At 35.0% G+C, this 12255-nt stretch overlaps 1 protein-coding gene across 1 annotated transcript; it reads right to left on the reverse strand.

The window, feature by feature from the left end:
• Positions 1-12140, reverse strand: yellow-e (L-dopachrome tautomerase yellow-e). Its single transcript, XM_017625306.1, has 5 exons — positions 12075-12140; positions 2254-2606; positions 1780-2119; positions 1321-1507; positions 1-1239 (listed from the first exon to the last, which is right to left on the reverse strand). The coding sequence occupies exons 2-5, from the start codon at positions 2575-2577 to the stop codon at positions 366-368; spliced, it is 1725 nt and encodes a 574-aa protein (XP_017480795.1). The 5' UTR covers positions 2578-2606; positions 12075-12140; the 3' UTR covers positions 1-365.
• Positions 12141-12255: the final 115 nt, after the last annotated feature.

Consider the following 12255-nt stretch of genomic DNA (forward strand, 5'->3'; position numbering starts at 1 on the left):
TATAAATTATTTTATTAGTTTATTTACAATACAAATTAGCTGATTTTTATTGTTTGTGATTGAATTAACTCGAATCAATTTATGCACACTTAGAATAAACAACTTCTTATTTACTTATATACACTTCTTTGTATTTGTATACGTAGATACATTTACATACAAAAATAAGTTTTACTAAATGAACTACCAATTTTGAATACTTATATGTACATATGTATATGAGTATAACAACGTATGTATGCACACACAATACACAAGTTATGCTTCTAAACAGTTGCACATAGTACACACTGTTTTCGACAGCCGAATAAATGCTAAGTAGTTACTAAGGCACGCCAGTGTACCAACCTCAATACCGCTCGCCATCACTGCTTCACAGTGGTTGACTCTATGGCCCCTTTTATTATTTCTTGTCCTTCAGCATTACGTATACGACGCGGCAGATCGTATTCGACACTGAATGGAATCGACGTGTGCTGACCGCTGTGAAGTATTGGAGATAATGTTGTTGTTGGTATGTGGTAACGTAGATCTGGACTAGCAGTGCTTCGCTCACCATTCAAGCTATCCAAATACGAAGGCCGTTGATCATTCGAACGTTGTTCTTTGCGCGGCGGAAAAGCTTCGCCCGCATTAAGAGCAGTGAAGGGGTTTCGCAGAGAGAAATTGATTAACCCGACAGTTTCGAAGTTATAGGGCGGTTGGGACTTAACCCCAGCATGTAAACTATTGTAGATGTAATTGCCGTAACCAATAACATTCGTTTGATCCAAAGAATTTTTTTTATATGGACTTCCGAAGTAGTTGGAAGCTTTGTTGATCGTATGTAAATCATAGGGCTGAGCGCCGATAGCGCCGTGTGTTGACACGTAATCGTTGGTTAAGCGCAAACGAAGCACACGATTATTCACTTCATTGTGGTTGAGATTTTTCAAAAAGAATCGATGGAATTTCGATGAAACAGCATAGATAACGCCTGGCTCATGTGGTGTTGTTGCCATATCGGCAACAAATTGCAGGCGTTCGCGATCGTGAGCGAGCACAAGTTGATTGTTATTGCGTGGATTCCATGCAGCGATTGCAGTTTCAGTAAGTGGACTAAAAATAATGCTACCATCCACTGGCGATACGGTGAGTCCGATGCCTTGTGAAGATTTCTTACCGACCAATTTCACTTTAAGTATTTCATTTTGCGCAAGCGGGCCGGCACGCAATACTTCTTTGGTGACGGAGAATAAGCTGTGAAGTAGATGAGAAGTGGAGTGAGAGAAATGAAGTTTAGAAATTAATTATTGTGAGTTTTTTATTTTTATGTCATACCGATCAGTTGCCAGCGGCTGGAAGTATACCACACCCAATTTGTGATCGAATGCTAAACCCACCACGCCATCCATTAGTATGAAGCGATCGTTGAGAATCTCTGACTGCGCAAAATCTGGATCGGGATACATAGCAGGATGTGAAACGCGCCAGGTAACATCGCGTCCGCTATCGTAAACGATGATCCCTGAAAAGTATAGAGTGGTTATGTTTTTATTTATTTTAAAAAAGTTATAAGTCTTTATGGCTAAAGCTAAGCTGCAAATCGAATTTGATAAAAATCTGATAACATTTACCCCTGCCACCGCCTAGTGAAACACCCCCTAAGAAAATATACTACAGCTGAAAAATTAAACCGAAATCGGAGCACAATTAGTACTTTTTGCCATATTTTATAAGCCGCTTTTTCACTGTCCATTACTAACATTTCCTTAAGCATTCATTAACTGCTTTACTTACCAGGCTCCACAGTGTCCGTTATGTACGCAAACACATCATCGCAGTTGCCATGTTTCGCTGTCGTCTCGTCAATGACCAGATTTGTGAACAACGACTCGCCACGTAGTATCTCCTTAGGAAAGTCTACACGTCGCACCACTTGATCGGTATTCAAGTCGATAATTAAAATCTTTGGCGGACAAGTGACTTCAAAGTCTTCGAGTGAGCGTGAAACACCAGCATCTAAAAGCCATAAACGATTGCACGAATCGATACGCATGCGGTAGACAGACACCAAAACTAAGTCGCTACAATTGAAATCTGTGCGACCGGTTGTTGAAAATGACCAATCTGGGTAAGCCTAGAAGGAAGTGCATGCAAAAATACTTATAAGTATGTGTGAGTATAGAAAGAGCAAAAACGTGCAAGTATGTGTTTGCATATTTTGGACCTTTTTCCAACTCTGCCTAAATATTGGAGATTTTGTCTACTAACCTGAAGCACTGGTGAATCGCCGAACTCCGCCTTCGAGACGACATTCACGGTCGACGAAACGCCAGAGAACAATTTCGGCGTCGCAATGAAAATCCGGTCGTGGGAAACAGTAATACCGGTTGCCAGCACATTGGATGGATTGTAGAAGTTCAAATCGTGTATGGGTGCATGCGGTAAGAAATTATAGGTGAACAGCTTCCACTGCTTAGCCGTTTGCAAGGTTGAGGACTCAGCCAACGCACTAACGGCAGTCCACGGTAGCCAGACGGCAGTCACGATAGCAAAGATCAAGAGCGTTGCGGTAGTTGTAAATCGCTTCATCATTGCTGGCTGATTGATTAAGTTGTTTACAACTGTAATGCGGCACAAATGACTGTAAAATGAATGAATGAATGCGAAAATTTTACGTTTTTATTGATTTAATGACTGAGCTATAATGGCACATTAAAATATGTGTGTGCATATGTATGTAGGTGTGTATTGCTATGTTTGTGGGTATGTACATGTGACGAAAATCTAGTTGCAGTTTGCATTTGTACAGTCAATTATTTGTGGATAATCATTTCAGATTTTGTGACTGAGTGAGATTTTCGACCAGTCGAAGCCTAAGCAATTGCCGTCAAACACAGGCTGACAATTGTTGAAGCATGTTTATACCCGAGTGAACTTGCGCACAAGGGTACTTATTATAACTTTGTTCGCATAACGGTTGTTTGTAACGGAGTAAAGGACTAATATACTATCAGAATGAAGATAGAAGTCGATTAAGCCATGTTCGTCTGTCCGTCCGTGTACACGATAACTCGAGCAAAAACTTCGGTTGGTATTGGAAGTTGCCGAAATCGAACGGTATTAGAGGTAGAGGTTGTTGTAAGTTGCAATGCAAAATGGAATTTTGGCATAAAATAAAAAAATATGAAACTTTTAGAAAATAGGCGTGGCTCACCTATATAAAAGCTCTATTTCTATCTAGGGGGGTCCTAATAACAAAAACATGAAAACTACTATAAATTCGTAACCACCGAAGCCATTTCACTCAATCGATTTTTATAATAATTTCTTGGTAGTAAATGAGAAAATGGGCATGGCACTGCCCACTTATAAGTATATAGGGTCTTCTAGACCGCTCGTCCACCCCTCTAAAACCGAGGGGAATTTGTTTTTTTTTTTATTGAAAACTACCAAATCAGGGATACTCTATCTTAAGGGTTTCGCCTGGATATGATCTTCGCACTTCCACTACTTCTAAAATTGATCAATATATTTTTATTGAAAAACGAATGGAATGGACTTCCGCATAAAATAGTGCACTTCCGGTACCCGAAAGTCTGTAATATCTTTAAAAGATATAACATCCCTTTTTTGATACGTTACATTTTTGCGTATTTTCAATAAAAAAAACATGTCGCTCCATGTTAGAGGAGGTCTAGGACACATATGTGCATCTCGATAACCGATTTATCAATATTCACAAAACTCGACGCGGTGGTAAAAAATATATGTATATGTATGTATATCTGTGTTGAAAATTTTTGAAATCGGACCAAAGTTACGCCCACTTCCCATATAACGGTAAATTACAGAAATACGAAAACTCCGATATATCAATAGCTAGAGACACTAATTTATTACAAGTTAATACTTACAACAATCTCTTAACTAAAAATAAGATTATTGTGGATTTTTGGAAAATGGGCTTGGAACCGCCCATCTATGACAACATTAGTGAATCTACGTAACCAATTTATCGGTTTCTATCAATCTAGATTCATTTATTTTATTAATTCTAATTGAGCATATTATCGAAAATGTCTCAAATGCAGAAAAACTATACTACTACTTGCTATAATGTTGTTTACAGAAAGGTGAAATAACTACATTTAATACGTGCACTGGGTATATAAAATTTAGTTTCGCCTGAACTTAAACTTTTTACTAAATATTTATTTGATGGTAATTATTGTCTTGTGTGCCTTTTCTTATCGATCATCGATTGAGCCAATCAGCTAATGAAACCATCACGCAGCAAAGCATTTTGAAGTGTCTGTCACTCGTGCTTTGTTAATAACTTAATTGCCAAAATACAATGCAAGTGGACCCACACTTAATTAATATGTATTTATTGGTAATTTAATTGTAACAAGTAGTTTTCAAAAGTATGCCTATGTTCAGATTTACTACGTGTTTACACATGAATGTGCTTGTAATTAAGCACGATAACGAGGCCAAGCGTTGGCGCCTAAATTTGTTACTTTGTTTCCAAATAAAATGCCTTAGTTTCGGCATTGCAAAATATGCTGGCGGCTAAAATAGCCACAATTAATCATTTTTCCCCGCAACCATACATACATTTTAACTTATACGGCACAAAGATGCAAGTGTTTATTTTATTTGTTGACTCATATATGTATGTGCATTTGCGCGTCAAAAGCGACACTTCAAATACGACAAAGTCAGTCCAACTGTCCAGAAATGAAGTTGATTGAAGAAAAAAAAAAACGTTGCAATTATTTTTTTTCTTCGCACTCGCGATTTACTCTACTTGGTTAACTGCGGCAAGCCGTTTTATGGCTAACTAATGAGTCAGTTTTATTGTTTCTACGCTTAGCTACGGTTGAATAGTTTTGAAAGTCGATGTTTTAACCACTCAAGAATGGTATTCTCTACTGAAATGGTAATAGGTACGCGTGTTTGGTGAAAAAGCAAGGAATTGTTAAATGTAAAGCAATTCACATATTTTTTTTTTTGCAATTTGCAATTTAAGGCCAATCGCATAGTGTTGCTTAATTTACGCAATAATCTGCAATCGCGTATAAGTTAAAAGGCACGCATAGGTAAGTGGATGTTTAATTTTTTATCATTTTAATATTCTCACAAATGTAATTTTAAATGCTGTAAGTTTACATAGTTTTGTTGAAAAACAATTATGTAATTATAATAATTGTATTGCTTATCCAATATCTGATTACAAGTTTTGCATCCATGTGTTCTTTTTTCTTAAAATTAAGAATACTGTGAAATTAAGATTCTAAAAGGATGAAATTTTATTACAATTGAAGGAATTTTTTAATGCAGATTTGTAGGAAAAAGCATATAAGCATTTATAATCGTTAAAGTACATTTTGACCTAGGCTCCACCTATGCCAATATGGTCTCAAGACGTCATGTACACTTACTTCATCAGTTACTATTAGGGACGTTAATCCCGGTATCCCGGGATCCCGGCCTTTTTTAAGAGCCGAAAATCCTAGGATTATTTGCTAAGAGTCCCGGGATATTCGGGATTTGTAATTTGCAATGGTGGCAATAAGAAAAAAGGCTTATGTTGACCAGTTTTTGCTATATTTCTTTTGATTATTTAATATTTAATATTTTTTTATAAATCTCTAGCTAATTATACATACACATAACACCGTGCGACAGGCAATTTTACACACAACAAATCAATATACTCGCGAAGCCACATACAGTAAAATTGCGTTTTTAGTTTTTCTCTGTGAAATCAGAATTTTTTAAAAGGACTTTGAAAATTGAATAGAATGAGTAATTCAGAAAATGGTTTGAAAATTTTTGTGCAATGTACTTTAGGAAAACAGCATGGGTATCAGATTAAAGAAAAAATGCTATAGAGAAAGAACAGATTAAATTTTTTAGTGCATAAGGTATTGAAAATGTCCTTAAAAATTTTATCCTTGAAATTTTGCAATATTTATTTTGGTGTGTTTTGAAATTTGTTTGTTTCAACCTGTTTCAATTTTTTACTCGGAATTGTTTAGAAAAATTCTAGGTACGCAATTTTATAAGTATAGCCCATTAAATTACAGGAGGCTAATGTGCAAGTTTCAAATGATTAATGGTGATTTCGTTTCTGCCAAAAAATGTCGCCTTTTGATTGTCCCTTTCTCTTGTGGTGTACAATTCCAAATTAAAGGTGAGACAAATTTTTGTTCGTTTCTTAAAATGTCACACCCTTGTAAGGCAAAAAATGCACATTCTCTGCCCTGTGAAGCTTTGTCAGGGCAGATGGTTGCCCTGAAAATCAGATGGTTGTTTAAAACGACAGTATTATGAAATGCTTGAGCCAGATATGAAGAAGAAGGGAAAAACTTGTATTTTTATAGGGTTGAGTGTAACATCAACATTTTTTGGAAGAAACAAAATCACCATAAAAGTAATGTTGATTTTTGCATTTTTTTTTGCTGGCAGTGTCATGCATTTTCCTTCGTACAGAGTATGTTCAACCATTTGTTTATATGAAGAAAATGCCCAGTATCGTTTAAAAAATTCCCAAAAATCAACGATATTTTGTAACTGCATGAAACTTGCATTTTATCTTACTTTAGAGAGTAAAAAGTTTGAAATTTTGACAAATTTTCATAAATTTTAAATGCAGTTAATTACATCTAAATTGAGGTAGACTTTTGTAAAAAATTTAAATATTAAATAACGAAAAGAAATATAGACTAAACTGGTTGAAATAAGGCGTTTCTTTTATTTCTGCCACTAGTATTATGAACTTCTTTCGGCCACACAATACATATGTTGACTTCAGTATTTCAGTATTTTTTTGCATCGAGCTTTTTTCGACAACCCTTAAGTTACTTTATCAGATATATACACGCTTAATAAAAAAAAAGTTTCACTTAATTTGAAAACGGTGAAAACCTTTTTCAAATTATATGAAACCTTTTTCAAGTTAAGCGAAACCATTTTCAAATTAAATTACACCTTTTTCAGATTCAGAGCGTGTGTGAATCGGTAACAAAGTTCGCGGCGAGTAAATTTTTGACAACTATGAGGTGAATAAAACTTCAGTAGCTCATGGGGCTAGTGAAATTTTTTGATAAATGCATAGAACACTTTTACAATCGCAAAGATTGTTGAGGGTGTAATTTTTCGTTAAATAAAAGCTGAAATTGATGAATTGCAATCAACGATGGTAGATCTTTTCTTAAAATATTAATTTCATTCAATTTGTAATATTTTGTTCCGCCTAAATCTGCGGTTATCAAAATTTTACTGCTGTCAAAAAATTTTCACACAGAAGATTGGCAAAACTGTCTCACCATAGTAAAAATATATTATTCAACAGCATTCCCCATAGAACTTTGTTACCGATTCACACACGCCCTCAATGAAACTTTATTCAAATTAAATGTAACTTTTTTTCAAATGAAATGAAACATTCTTAAATTAAGTATTAAACATTATTGAGTTTAGGAACAGGAAATCAACTTAACCTATTAAGAGCCATTTGCACCATGTCTAGCTAATGGGCTGTTTTTGCTTACGCGTAAATGCACATTTAGCTCTAAATGCTACTCTAAATGTACATTTATCCATACAAAATTCGTCACCTAAATGCAACTCCATTTTTGCATTAAGAATCTAAATGCTAAAAGCAACCCTGTGATCTTCCAAAATTTCCACGATTCGAACATGGTTTAATGAGAAAAAGTGGCAACATTGCTTTTTCGGGTATACAGTGGCTAGCTGCGTTTCAGTGATCGCCGATCGAGATTTCATTTATTATTTTACATTATTTGGATAAAGAAAAGTTACGCAAATTCAACATCGATGTGATGCTGATAGAAATCTGGATCCATTTGTGATCAACTCTGTTTGTTTTGTTTCCTAATTAAGTGAGGAAATTTTAATTGACAGCACCGACAAATGAATATATACACAAACAAATGTTCGGTTATGGTTAAAACAATTCAAGTTTTTGTATTGAATGTTTGGTTTAAAATTTGTTTTTTCCTTTTCAGTAGGGTTTTTTGCACATTTTCTTCTGCGTGCGAATTGATCGTAAAATATACGGATCTGAATAAGCGACTGGAACACGTCTGTTTGTCAAAAGCATACGATATCGAACTCGCGTAAATGTACAGTTGCTAAATGCGATAGCATGAACACTCTTTGAAAAAATATGTTCGAAAGTGCTAAACGTTGCATTTTAAAAGCAGCAAAAACGCTGCATAACACTTACCCCTAGTTACACATCGTTATCGACGCCATGCTTATAACAGGAAGTCCATAACGCTGGTTATGATGTTTAACTCGGAGAAAGTGTTAACCCGACATGATGCAATCGGCTCTAAGTCATAGTTTATAAAATTAGTGAAAACCTTGTCTATTCGCTCTTTCGGATTTTGGATGATCACGTCCATAACATCGTTCGCACAGTCCTTTTGTGCCTACATTCTTCAATTACACTAACTTTGTATGTTGTTTCTCTGAATAATGATCGGGAATGGAATTTGATCTTCGAAAATGCCTTTTATATAGGGTTTAACATAGGAGAGTATGCTGACAAAAATTTCGGTAAGCATCCATTATTATCCACCATATTTCTTATTTCTTTGGATTTATAAATTCTGGCATTATCCTCGAGCACCCTCATAAACTTCATTCCGGCTACGCCCATGGGACAACTTGCAAGTAAGGGCGCTCGAGCACTCTTCCAACCTGGCCACGCCCATGACCAGAGTTACAAAATTAATTTTTAGTTAAGGATAATAATGCCAGAATTCATATATCCCAAGAAGTAAGAGATATGGGGATAATAATGGATGCTTACCGAAATTTTTGCCAGCATACTCTTCTTTGTTGAAAACCATAGAAAAGACATTTTCGAAATTAAAATTCCGTGCCCGAACAACTTCGAGCCTCCCAGCCCTCCCACACCCTTTATTCTAATTCTGGCTGCGCCCATGGCTCTGATCTACATTCAATTTTATTTAATAGCTCCTGCATAAATACTTGGAAATGGGTCGAATTCATAGTAGAATGTGATACAAATTATTGGTGAATATGAATGTGAAAAGATATACAAATTTTGGCAATTTAAAGTCCAAATATAATATAAACAATTTCGAAAAAATCAAAGCAGTTTTTTACTGCTCCATATAAGTAATCTAATATGCCTTGACCGTAAAGAAAAGCAACGCGTAACAGCGAATTCTCAGTAAACGAAAGAAGGAAGTTTTATTCAATTTAAAAAAGGTTTCATTTAATTTGAAAAGGGTTTCGCTTCATCTGAAAAAGGTTTTATTATATTTGGAAAGGGTTTCGCTTAATTTGAAAAGAGGTTTATTTAAACTGAAGATGCTTTATGTATGTATATTAGACTGCATCGCCCCCCATAAAAAAATCGGTACTGTCTTTCCATTGGAATTGTTAAATATATTATATTTTAAGACGTGCACCAAAATTTGTTGGAAAAATATTAAGATCTAAGCGAGCTGGATCGATTTAAAAATAACTCCAAATACGCATAACGAACAAATATTCGCAACATCACTGATTACAAGAGGTGCGTACTGTGTTTGAACCGCCGACTATGTAGAAATAGTTCCATTGTGTATGCATATGTATGTATATGATGAGGGAACTTTCAGTGACTTAACATCATTAAACTTCCCAGGAATGCGTTCCCATATACATATTTATGTACATATTTTCGCTGCGTTGCTTGAGTTTAAATTGGTTCACTCATTTGTTCATTCATCTATTCGCCTCATTTAGTTCATCGATTGTATCGACAGGGGTGTATGTATAATTTTTGGATAGGGAGGGGCGATGTGATATTCTACCGCTAGGACCCTAATTCGATTCGAGCAATATTCAAAAACATTTTTCAATGACAGAACTTCGTGTTTACTTCTGACATGAAAAAACTTCACATAAAAAGCCTTTCTTGCCATTCGGGATTGCAACCATGCTAATTGGTGATGAGATGTTTTAACTCCTCTCCGTCCCCTTACTGGAGCATCCTCCACAAATCAGCCATGCTTAACGATCTGCGCCTTTTCGTACGATTAGAAGTAGAAATCCCGAATCGTTACATGTTTGAAAACTCATACGAAAGAGATTTAAACGATTTCAGTTTGAAAATACTTTGAAAGGTCGAATTTAGTTAACTTATGCACAAGATATGTATGTACACTAGACTGCATCATTACCCAAAAAAAAATCGGTACTGTTTTTCCATTGGATTTATAAAATCTATTATATTTTCAGACGTCCACCAAAATATTTCCGAAAAATATTAAGATGTAAGCGAGCTGGACCGATTTGAAAATACCTCCAAATATGGAGGTTTTTGTGAATAAAATTAGTTCTTAAAGATGATTTAAAAAAAAAATGCCCTCAAATGACAAAACAAAACAAAAATTAACATAAAAATATTAAAAAAAAATGATAATAATAAATTTAACGGAATTGTAATAATTAGATTTTTGATGCTGGATTGGTATAAGAAAAACATGAATAACTGAACCTAAACTCTTCCGAGAGGGAGGTGGTGAAAATAGGTGATGAGTGTCGACCCTTTTCTCCCGGGTCCTTTCCAAGATTTGGCGTATTGTGAATACCTGGTCTATGGTTTGGTTTTTCGCAGGGGTGTTTTAATTATTTCGCAATTTTAAGTTTTTTAATAAAATCAATTGGTGGTGGTTAATGATTGTGTTGATTAATAGCACTGAGGATTGGGCAATAACCTCCATCCATGGCAACACCTACGGGGCATTGTTTATTGTAACATTCATATCTCACGTACGACATTTTTTTCTTTTATTCGGCATACTTTAAGCATTGTTGGCGTTATTTCCATTTGAATTAGGAAATAGCATCATTTACTTTACTTCTAAATTGTTGTTGCATTTATTTACCTTTTGAAAAGGTAGTTACGTCGGTTCATTTTGTTTTGCACCACTATGGGAAATAGAGTCAATTGACGTTATATACGCTGAGATTTTTACCTGGAGCTTGGACAATGATTATATAAAAAATAACAAAAAAAACATTCAAATATTGAAACAATGAAAAAAATTGTGAATATTTAAAAAAAAAAATCAGTATCTTTGAATATTTGAAGAGTGTCAAGCGAAGAAGTTTTATGAAAGCTGTAGTTTGAAAATACATTTGATTAAGGTTGCCACCTATTCGAAAAGTCGTGTCCATCTCAACGCGAAGACATTTTTTATAAAGAGACGTGCAAGTAGATGTGAACTAACGTTTCTTTTGAAGTGAGAGTTTTTTTTTTATCGGTACAGGGTGATTTAAAATGAGAGAAACCATACCTTGCGAGACTTCTCTCCACTCAGAAGCGGTTGCCAGGATTTACATGAAATTTGGCCCACGAATCGCTTATATGTATGTATGCAATTGTGACTAACATTTGGAATATCCGTTCGGTTTTTGAAGAGCGTTGCACGTACTTAATTAAAATGCCAAATTCAATTTTGACGTTTTAATGCCATGCGGGTTCACAATTAATGTGGTAATAGGATTAATAGAGAAAGAAGGATCCACACAAAACTTATTCACACTGTGCGACTGAGCAATAATTTTATTTCCCACATGATTTTTTTTTATATTGTTCTATGATTGATGTTACGTTCACTGATCAATATTTCATAATTAAGCAAAATAGAAAGCCTTCTGAATTTTATTTGAAATTTAAATAATAGGGTTACATACATAAGTAGTTCTGTGAGAAATTTTATTCTTAACTACCTTTCCAACACTTTGTGAGGATTCTAAGACCTAAACCCCAATGTGCATGCGCCCGGTGACTAGTGCGCACAGTAGAATCAATGAAATTTTTAAAATTGCACTAAATTTTGTATGTTTGTTGGTCCATATCTACTATGCATACATTTGTATACCTATCTAGATGTGTTAAAAGTCAGTCGCGACAAAAGTTGTTGCTATACTTGATTCCGCCAGATGCTAAAAATCTGTTGGAGGCCGGTAACTAGTCGATAGTGTTGATGATTGCGGCAACACGGTATTGTTGCTTCTACATATATACTTACGTACATACCAAATATATACGTTTTTACATACGAATAGTTATATATTCGCGAATGTTTGTTTGTTGTTCAATTTGTTTTTTTTTTTGCTATGCTCTTTTTTATTTATTGCTATGCTCACAGGTAATGCTTGGATGTTGCTACTTGTTTTTAGCAACTACGTTGATCCATTTTTCGCAAGTTT

The sequence above is a fragment of the Rhagoletis zephyria genome, unplaced genomic scaffold (genome assembly GCF_001687245.7).
Source record: "Rhagoletis zephyria isolate East Lansing unplaced genomic scaffold, Rhagoletis_zephyria_1.1 Rzeph_scaffold_03988, whole genome shotgun sequence".
Lineage (NCBI taxonomy): Eukaryota > Metazoa > Arthropoda > Insecta > Diptera > Tephritidae > Rhagoletis > Rhagoletis zephyria.

Coding starts and splice junctions, on each gene's coding strand:
- yellow-e (XM_017625306.1), bottom strand. CDS start 2,577: ATGATGAAGCGATTTACAACTACCGCAACGCTCTTGATCTTTGCTATC. Junction 2,120..2,253: donor GCGATTCACCAGTGCTTCAG/GTTAGTAGACAA, acceptor ACTTCCTTCTAG/GCTTACCCAGATTGGTCATT. Junction 1,508..1,779: donor AACGGACACTGTGGAGCCTG/GTAAGTAAAGCA, acceptor TATACTTTTCAG/GGATCATCGTTTACGATAGC.